The sequence below is a fragment of the Crotalus tigris genome, unplaced genomic scaffold, assembly GCF_016545835.1.
Source record: "Crotalus tigris isolate CLP2741 ecotype Arizona unplaced genomic scaffold, ASM1654583v1 scf7180000024506.7606697, whole genome shotgun sequence".
Taxonomy (NCBI): Eukaryota; Metazoa; Chordata; class Lepidosauria; order Squamata; family Viperidae; genus Crotalus; species Crotalus tigris.
The window spans coordinates 258,685-269,583 of record NW_024100678.1 but is presented as its reverse complement, the minus strand read 5'-3'; the positions used below and the strand labels follow the sequence as shown (position 1 = coordinate 269,583).

Here is a 10,899-nt window from a genome sequence, read left to right as displayed (position 1 = left end):
AGTGATATCAAGATGTTATTGATCAATAAAACCTACAAATATCTTCTATAGATTTTGGTATGAGAGTATTACTGTTTGCCGCTAATTCTTTCACCATTCAAATAAGAAGAGACTTAACTGACCCAACAGCTTATCTCTTGGTTTTACATACACCATTGCTGAGACAGTAAAATTACTGACTTTTCTATATAAGTAACCTTTATGTGAAAATAATAAATATCCATTAATAAGAAATTGGGAGAAACTATCTCTTTTTCATCTACATTTTAACAAGTCTACGACCAGCAAAGTTCAACCGTTGCAGTTGCTCCAGCAGAAACATGCAATCAGATACTATAGGTATTTGTCTGACAATTATACGTATTTAAACATATGGGGACCTAGTCGGGACTTGGGAAAAAGGTATTGGTTGTACTTACGATGATGCACTTCATTGTATTGATTTATTAAAGATACACCAAATTTCAAATTCTGGCACATAAAACAGATATGGTGTTTTAATAATTTTTTAAAAAATATTTTTGTAGGCTGTGATATATTATTTGTATTATAGGAACTGATATTTTCTAAAATTTCTTACAGTTAACATATGCATAAACGTAATTTAAGTTTTCAAAGTAGTCATCGATCCCAATTTCCACCCACAATTGTCCCACCCTTCTAGTAAATAACTTTATTTCCCAGCTGAACACTAAACTGAAGGACATGTAATCCAACCTGCCAATCCTCCTCTCTTAACCACGCCTCCTTTTTCGAACTTTTGGAGGAATCAGCCTCCCGTAGTCGTAGAAACGCATTTAGAATAGAACGCTGCGCGGCCAATGGAAAGAGGCGGAAACTGAAAAGCAGCCAATGAGCGCAGCCTGGTGCGAGTTTTAAACTTGCAGCGGCAGCAAAGGGGATATCGGACTCGTGCGTAGCAGTAATCGGGTGTCTTGGTCCTGGGCGAGAAAGGGAGCGATTCGGAGCAGGCTGGTCGTGAGGATCTAGGAATCCAGCCTAGGTCATGGCTTTGCGGGTCACCCGGGTAGGGAGGAATTTGACGGGGAATCTTTAAGCCGATATTGCACGTTACGTTTTGTAGGCACCTGGCGGCCATTTATGCTGAATTTCTATCTAACTTAACGGGGGGGGGGATACTTTTGAGCATCGTGGGGTTTACTTCTAAATAAATCTGCACAAAGATCAGTTGTGCTAGTTTTGTCAATGATGAAGGTGCAGTAATGGAGCGAATAACAAATATACCTTGTTCATGTCTCTGAGGTGGTTCTCCTATTTCTAATCCTATATTTGAACGGGGAAGTCGAGGTAGCCTGTTGTGGGTGGAAAAAGCGTCATCTCACTTTGTTAAACGTATTTGATTGAATCCTACTCCTAAAACATAACATTTTTCCCTACAACTACTTGAAAAAGTATTATGTAATTTTCCTTCCCAGTTCATCATGCTGGGTAAATATTTCTGAATATTCTGTCACTTAATTTTTTTTTTTTTTTTTTGGTAGAACACAAAGGTCAATGCGGAGAACAAAACCAAACCTGCAATGGCCCTCAGTAAGCGGGGGGTTGCTGCTAGCAAGCCGGCTTTGAGGCCTAGGACTGCTTTGGGAGACATTGGCAACAAAGCTTGTGAGCCACAGTCTAAAGAAGTAGTGAAAAAGGTAATCCTTTCTTTGCCTATTCTTTATCCAATAATACAGTAGGAGTTAGTAATGCCACAGTCCTGCTTATTGCTATCTTTCATTTTTTCCTTCCCATTTAGGAAATGTTGAAGCCTATAGCCGTGGAGAAAGTAACTACTCGGAAAACCACAAAACCTATTGAAAAACTAAATGAACCTGTGAAAGAAGAAAAGCCAATTCCAGAACCTGTTAAGGTTAATTAAATAGCTTGTAAATAAGTGTTTAAAGATCATGGGTAATTAGGAGCAAAGACTTTTATTTAAATTTGTAAATCTATAGTTGTTACTTTTAAGCGGAAGCATGAGTTTTATATTTTTTATAATTTACTTTTAATAGGTTGCAATTTCAAATGACCTCTGGATAGCCTAAAGAAATATGTTAGCCTTATCTAGCTATGACAGGCAAAACATATTTTGGCTAAGATTCTAGGTTTGACTCTGATTTTGGTATTCCTAATTAACAATCTTTTAATATGAATTTTTTTCTGGACTATATAGTGATTTTATGGAAGATTTTACTTTACCTTCTTACATTGTTATGTTACTTGATGCTAATTGAGACAGAATATAAAAATATAAAGTACATCTTAACCTAAAATCAAGAGGTCACTTGATTTGCTCATAATCAAATGCCACATTGTATAGTGAGATGAGTGGCATATATATTTAATAAATTTAAAAATTACAAAGCATACGTAATTACTTTGCTTAGATGTCATCAATACAGCATTTGTTTTAAAAAAATATTCTAATTATACAATATACTTGCAAAGAAACATTTTGTATAGTACATCTAGTCAGAACTGCTGCTTTCTCTGCAACAGTATTACATTTTTAATCCACTGCATAATTAGAGCAGAAACAACTTCAGCATTTCTATCCTTCAATTTCTTGAAGGATTTGCCTTTCAATTTACCTCTGATCTACAACTGTACTTTAGACCCTTCCTTGGTATATAGTCAGGCTTAAATACGTACTATCAATAAAACATAGATAACCAGCAGATCTTTTATAGTTGCATGTTAACAAGCAATATCATTGAATCAGCTAATGAATTTATATCTATAGTCATGCAGCTGGAAGGTGAAACATCCACTGGAAATAACTAACTTCTGTCTATGAAACGCAAACAAATGCATCCTTAGAGACACATGATGTAGCCTTTTCCTGGTACATCATCTGTGGGTGCAAGAAAGATGCTCTGAATTAAGCAAAAACATGCTACATTTTTTCTAATATTGTAGGTTAAGTACTAAATATATTTTTATAGTTGGAGTCTCTATCCCCAAGCCCCATGGAAACATCTGGCTGTGCTCCAGCAGAGGACATATTATGCCAGGCTTTCTCAGATGTACTGCTTGAAGTGAAAGATGTAGATACAGATGATGTTTCTGATCCAAACCTCTGCAGTGAATATGTGAAGGACATCTACAACTACTTGAAAGTTCTTGAGGTTGGTTTAAATTGCTAATGAGATCTGACGTATGGGCCTGGAATTAAAACTACCTTGTAAGGTATTTTCTTACAAATGCTAGATTGCTGTTGGTAATTAGTTTTTATCCTATCTATATCACAATATCTGAAATATCACTAAACATCTAAACTGGGGATATTTTTTAATCTTGGTTTATCTGTAGTTTGAATAAACTACAAGTAGCTATGTTTACATGTGGCTAGGTGTCAAGCAATTAAGCTAATATTAACCATAATAAACCATATGTCTGAGAGCACAAGATGGTAGCTTGTTCTAAAATTCAGGTGATTTAACTAGAGAAAGAAGCTAAGAATCTTCTCCACAATCTAGAGAGCTTCATATTGGGAAATATGTCTAATCAAACTGGACAATGACAACATAATTATAGAGGTGGAAATACATAATTTAACACTGCATGTTTTTGCTCCTCCAGAGCCAGCAATCGGTGAGAGTAAACTACTTGGCAGGTCAGGAAATTACTGGAAATATGCGGGCTATCCTAATTGACTGGCTTGTGCAAGTTCAGATGAAATTCAAACTTTTGCAAGAGACTATGTACATGACTGTTGCCATAATAGATCGGTTTCTGCAGGTAAGGCAAACTGTCAAAGAGCTCATACCAAATTTGAATAAACTGAATAATGAGAACTCTCCACTGAATTTTAGCTTAAGTAATGTAGCTTCTTTAAAATCAAGAAATGAATGTTAATTTAGAGATTTCCATTGTATAAGCCTTTCTCTTGAATAGCAACTGGGCTCTCTAGCAACATTTTTCTTTAATTGCTATTACCAGGAGCTGAACAATACAGTCACTCTAAACTTGTTCTGCAATCAACTTATATATATCTAGCCAATGAGAATGAATAGCCTGACAAATGGATACAGATGGTCCTCAATTTACAACCACAATTGGGAACAGAATTTACATTGCTAAGCAAGATGGCTATTTGAACCCTGCCTGGTTTTACAACCTTTTTTGCCACAGTTATGAAACACTTGTAGGAGTAGGCAGAGCTGGGAGAAGGGAATTAAATGAGTCATCAGCTTAGAGTTGTTACATTCCCAAAGTCTAAATCCAACTGCTTGAATTCTGTTGACTTTTATCTTGCACCAGTTTAGTGTTGAATTTTAGTTTAGATTCTTGTGTATAGGCTTGAGTAAAAAAAAATCTTCTGTACTGCAACCTTAATGTATGGTCCTGATTCTTTGCACCTGATAACACTGCAGTTAAGTGAGTTGCACCTTTTAAGTAAATCTGGCTTCCTCCATTGACTTTGCTTGTCAGAAGCCAGCTGGAAAGGTTTCAGATGGTGATCACATGATACCCAAGATACTGCAAACACCATAAATGCATGTCAATTGCTAAACACCTGAATTTTGATGATATGACTGGGGATGCTGTCCTGGTCATAAGAGTGGGGACAGGTCAGTCTTAATCATTTTTTTTCAATGCCATAGTAACTTTGAATGGTCGCTAAATGAATGAATGTAAGTTGAGGACTTCCTATACATATACTCTAAATTTGCTCTGCAATTAACCTAGATGTATTTATCCAATGACAATGAGTGGCCTGATCAACAAATACCATATTGGGAGAGCATAAGGATTGTTTTTCAATATTTCAGAACGTTTTAAAAATAACTGATGGGAATTCTCTTGTAGAATAACAAAGTAGCCAAGAGGATGCTACAACTGGTTGGTGTAACAGCCATGTTCATTGCTAGCAAATATGAAGAAATGTTTCCACCAGAAATTGGTGACTTTGCCTATGTGACAGATCATACTTATACCAACCTACAAATCAGGCAAATGGAAATGAAAATCTTAAGATCCCTGGATTTTAACCTTGGTCGCCCTCTTCCACTGCATTTCCTAAGGAGGGCATCGAAAATTGGAGAGGTAATGCTCGTTTAAATGTTGAAACTGGAAAATATCTTCTTCCTAATAAACTGCCTAATTCTAATTGTAAAAGCAGAGTTAACACAATGTTGTCATATAGTGATGGCTGCTGTGAAAGGAAATTTAAAGGCTTTTGGTTTGTTTCTTTTTACATATATGCAATTAGAGAAAATAACTTGATGCTTTAATCTTATGCAATGTGTAACAAAAGACAATGAGATTTGTAGGACAATGAGGATAACATCTTTATTCTGATTATTTTAGGCAGATATAAATCAGCATTCATTGGCAAAATACCTGATGGAACTTGCACTGGTGGATTATGAAATGGTACATTATCCTCCCTCCCAGATTGCTGCTGCAGCGTTTTGCTTGTCTACTAAAGTTCTGGAAGAGGGAGAGTGGGTAAGTCACAGAACCCTAACTTAACAAAGGAAGTTTCAGATAGTCCTTATTTAGCGACTGACTGTTTTAGTAACCTTCACAGTTATGATGGTGACAAGAAAGTAACTTTATGATCAGTCCTCAGATTTATGACCTTTATAGGTCTGTAAAACTGAAGTAAGATAAATGGTTTCACTTAACGACCAAGCTGCTGGTCCCAACTAGTGCTTGAAGTAATGTCTGTTGTTCAGTAATTACTGAAGCAGATTAGCATGATGGAGAAATTTAATTGGAAAGGTACAGCTCACTTTTTCTCTGCTATAAATCCAATTCAGATCTGTAAGCAAATGATTACTTGGTCCTGAATATACCAATCATGTACTGAATACTAAAATTTCCAGTTTGCTATTAAAGGGCTCTCAAAAAAAAATCATGGAAGGCAGCTCTTTGGAAAACCAAAAGATCTTCAAAATCTTTAATTTATAAATTTACCCTTTGCCTTTAGACACCAATTCTTCAACACTACATGTATTATACTGAAGACACTCTTATTCCTGTGATGCAGCATATGGCAAAGAATGTGATGTTGGTAAATCGGGGCCTTGTAAAGCACATGGTAAATATATCCATTTGCTTACTTGTACTTACCCATACTTAAAAAGCACAAATCTCAATCTTCAGGAATAAATCCTAGGAAGGGCTGTGAATTAAAGTCTCTTGGGGCTGGGAGATGCCTTTAGAGCATCAGGTCTAATCACTTGCTCAATGGAAGAATCAAAATCAAAACTCCATTATATGGCTGCCTATCCTTTGCCTGAGGGGTAAGAAGGGGAACTGGCCATCTCTGCTTAATTCCACTATCCTCTACTAAGAAAGCTTTTGTCAAAGTACGTTAGCTAATTGGAAAGTAATTGTCACTTTGTAATTTATAGCAACTACTGCAGTTCTATAAGGTTGGGAAATGTACCATTATGCCATAAACACCAATTTATCTGTAGACAACTTTCCCTGGAACCCTCAAGTTCCTTGTCACTCACAATATCTTTATTTGCAAGAATCTATGGCTTCATAGGCATTCTGAGAAAATAAAAGTATTTTATTATTTGAAAATGCCCCATTTGAACAGAAAACAGATACAATGGGCAGAGGGGAAGTGTGCAGAAAACATTTTTTCCCAAACCACCAGGCTTCAGAGGACCAATGGGACATTAGAACAAAATCCCAGAGTGCTTTGGTTATTCTGTATTTTAGACAACAACAACCAAATAGAATGAGTAGAGCAAGACTGGTATGTAATAACAGCTGTGGTGGCGCAGTGGTTAGAATACAGTACTGCAGGCTAACTCACTGCTCACCCCAAGAGTTCGATTCTGAGCAGCTCAGGTTGACTCAGCCTTCCATTCTTCCAAGGTTGGTAAAATGAGGACCCAGATTGTTGGGTATGTAGACCACTTAGAGAGGGATGTAAAGCACCGTGAAGCGGTATATAAGTCTTATTGCTATTGCTCCCTCAGTGGCATCCAGGGTAGCTATTTCTCAACTATTTTTCACAGCACATTTCCTCTTCCTTTGATCATCATTGCTATCACTGCCAAAGAATCCACCTTGGCATATCCCATTGTGTCTGCCCACATTGTCCCTGCATTTATCTTCCTCCTTTGCTGCTGATAATGCTTTTGCCCTTTCTCCCGCTCTTCTGTGCCCAGCTCCCAAATCACTTCTGCCTGGAGGAACCACACGTCCCAAGCTTGGCCAAAATGTCCCAGGACATGTGTATTTTCTTTCAAGCATGGACTATCCCAAAATAGCTCCCTGGTGAGAAAACAAGTAATGGACTATCTTTTTCCCTCTGGAAAATGAACATTAAGTCCTTTTGCTTTTGGCAGCCATTTTGTACATAAGTTATTATGGTTATCTTTTCATAACTACTCATAATACATCTGCAGGATTTTCAATTGTGTTCTTGGCTTCCTATGACTTTTTTGTATAATATAGCAATACAGTTTTATCGAACATTTAAGTAATGCTGATTATGTAGCTCATATGGCTGTTATATATTCCTCAATAGAGATGGTTTAACATGTTTGATAAATGGGCTGCCTTAGAAATTCAGTAAAAATACGTTAATGACATTTTGCTCTAAAACAGAATATTCCATAATGAATCACATCTTTCTCCCTAGACGATCAAAAACAAATATGCCAGCAGCAAGCACGCCAAGATTAGCACCCTTCCAGCACTGAATTCTGCAGTCATACAGGATCTGGCTAAACCATTATTGAAATAAATATAATTTAACTGTTTGGACAAAGTTGACACCATGTGTCACTGTTGTGTGTGTATGTAATATATTCCCTTAAAGTTTTTAATAAACTTCCTTACTTTTACTTCAACTGTTGTCATGGTCTACTTTAATTTAAACAATTCTTTTGTCAGATGTTAAGCCTAAAATAAAACTAGGATATTGGAAGCTCATGCTTATATAATCTGTTGAATGAAGACCAGCAAACAGGAAAAAGATCTTGTTTATTTTCTCAGAGGAATTTTTCATTATCTGTATTCTGAAGTAATAAAAATTACAACAGCCATTCCTAATTACTTGTTTTAATAAATACATAAAATGGATAAGATATTAAATGTTCTGTGTTTAGGAGTACACCAACATCAAGAAATAAATTGTCATATGAAACTTGTCATAATATAGGCAAAATTTGCAGAAGGAATTAATTTGTTTGATTTCAATATGACAACTACTAAAAATAGTGAATGTATCTCAGATTCAGTAAATAATGTATCATATTCTTACTGTAAGCTATATTTTGCATTTATATATAGCATATTTTATAAGGAAATTTATTTTTACTATGAAGAAATTTAATGATATACAGCATTTTAAATGTAAGAAAAAATAGTTTCAAAATATTTTCTGTTATTTAATAAACTTTGTAGGTAATCAGGACATCTGAAGGGTTTTTTCCTAGGCAATCAAAGCTTTCACTTTTAAAATGGACATTTTTATTTCTGATTAATCATAGCTGCAAATAAACTTTTTCCACAGCTTTTTTTTATTTGCAGTATATGCTGCTATGATACTTTGTAGCTTGTTCATAAATTTGATATAATGTAATGTAGAACATTAAATATATATCAGAACCAAGTATGTAGGTTTTTGCTTTCAATTAAGTTTAAACTATGTTCCAAATAAACCAGATTTAGGCAAGTTGAGTTAAATATCAATAATTTAAATATAATTGATTTTATTTAATATCAGGAACACAAGAAAGCATTCCCTCTTAGTTCCCACAAATAAGAGAAGAAGCTGGGTTTGAGAAGTTTCATGGCTGAAAGTAGATTTGAACTTCTATCTCCAATTCATTACATTACACCAGGCCTAGTTCCAGCAATGTAATTCTTAGGCTTTCGGATCACATTTAATGCATTGCTATGTTTTGAGTAGGCATATCTCCCATGCTCATATTTTTCACATTGGTTTTCTGAAAATTCAAATTGTAGCTTGATGTTTCTTTTTTTTTTGCAGGAAAAGGATGCCCAATCAGGCCATTATCAAAAAAAGTAAAGTTATTAGCTTTGCTTGCATTAAAAAAAAAAAATCTGGATATCCACAGAGCAATATGGAGTGCAGGTTTGTCTATTTCAAGGCTTTCCAACCAGTGGTACGGATACCACCTGTGGTACATTGGCACCTGGCAGGTGATACGCAACCATCCTAGAAAAGTGGTAGCGGGGAGGGAGGGGAATGAGCTGAACCCGTGGCAGCACCACACAAGCTTGAGAGAGATGCCTGGAGCTGCAGGGCTGTCAGGGCTTAGCAGAAGCGCCAGGATCAGTGCTTCTTCAGGGCTGTCAGGGCTCAGTGGAAACACCAGGATCAGGGCCAGGCTCCAGCTGGAGCTCGGCGCTGATCCTGACGCTTCTCCGTTGATCAACTGGAATGTTGCAGCATCTCCAGGGTCTTGTGATTTACATTCAGATGCTTGGCAACTGATTCATATTTATGACGGTCACAGTGTCCAAGGGTTATGTGAAGTGACCAAAACCTGCTGCAATCACCCAGCAGACGGGGGGGGGGGGGAATAAAAATCAAACATCCCCACCCCCACTGCCAATCCTTAACAGAAATGCTCACAACAATGAAAACCTCGGACAGGAGAAAGAGTGCCACCGGGTGGGCAGGCGTCTTGCTCGGCTGTGGCTCGGGGGGCACTTTTTTCAGTGCCATTGTGACTTCGAACAGTCACTAAGTGAACTGTTGTAAGTCGAGGACTATGTGTATTTCATCACCTTTTTTCCTTTTTTTGTCATCAGGTTTTTGACACCTTGCTAGGCGACTGGTGGTACTTGGATATTGCCATATTCTAAAAGTGGTACAGTGGGTGAAAAGGTTGAAAAGCCCTGGTCTATTTAACCTATCAGACACTTTAGTATCTCCTTCAGACCAAAACTGATGCTTTCCAAACTATGATTTTAAAGTCTCTTGAAAGGTTGGCTTATTAAATTTGTGTAGCTACCATACTAAGCACCTAACTCTTGGTGACTTAACTATACAAAACAATAAAACACATGAATACAAATAGCAAGTGCTATAATGCCAAAGCCAAGGTATCTCGCACAATCTTCAATCACAAATTTACAAGTCTTGGGTTCCCCTAAATCTGGTCCTAATTCCTGGGGGGAAAGCCAGATTTGTGGTCCTGAGTTGGCTGTTTCCTTGCAGATGTTTTGTTATCCAATTAGTGCAAGCAGGACCAGCTTCATTCATTTGGGAGCTGTTCCATTGAGGAGGAGATACACAACAGTGAAGGCATATTTGGGCCCTTCAAGATAGCAGTTTCACTGGGATGATCCTCAGCATGCCCACCCTCCTAGAACTGTGGTGTGGAGTGATAATAGAGGAAATTTGCAGTTGGTTGTTTACAAAACAGTCTCTTGTTGGGGAACCAACTATTCCATTAGTGATGCTGTTATGTGTATTATTAACCTCTGAAAGAAGCTCACATAGTGTTAATCTCCACACAGCAATGGCTCTAGAACTGTGTTAAAACTATTTACTCTTCCACTCTGAAAAATTACATAGGACCCCAAAGAGCTTTTTGTTTGCGCAAGTTATATTTATTAATGTTTACCATGTTAAAAATTAAAATGTTGATGCATTTGTAGAATATTAAATCAGGTGAAAATAGATATTTCATGAAAATATCTTAATATAATGAGTGACATTGTTTAAAATATTTGCACGTCTTCAATGTCCGCTAAACGGTTTTGATTTTGTAGACCCCCACAGGCCCCTTTCAAGACCTAGATTCAACACCTTCCCCAAATACAATATCACTTTCTGTAGAAAACATGAGTTTAATATTTAAGAAATCTAAACCATCTAATTCGGATGCTATGAAATGCAATCAACGTGGCACTCTTGTCGAAAGCACCCAGGCTCTTCCAGGT

The 10,899-nt window shown here is 36.8% G+C and overlaps 1 protein-coding gene across 1 annotated transcript; it reads left to right on the top strand.

Moving 5' to 3' along the window:
- The first annotated feature begins 872 nt into the window (after positions 1–872).
- Positions 873–7,829, top strand: CCNB1 (cyclin B1). The gene is made up of 9 exons (XM_039333711.1): positions 873–1,027; positions 1,503–1,658; positions 1,760–1,873; positions 2,949–3,131; positions 3,586–3,744; positions 4,816–5,052; positions 5,317–5,457; positions 5,942–6,052; positions 7,619–7,829. Exons 1-9 carry the CDS (start codon positions 1,007–1,009, stop codon positions 7,721–7,723), a joined length of 1,227 nt encoding a protein of 408 aa, XP_039189645.1. The 5' UTR covers positions 873–1,006; the 3' UTR covers positions 7,724–7,829.
- Positions 7,830–10,899: the final 3,070 nt, after the last annotated feature.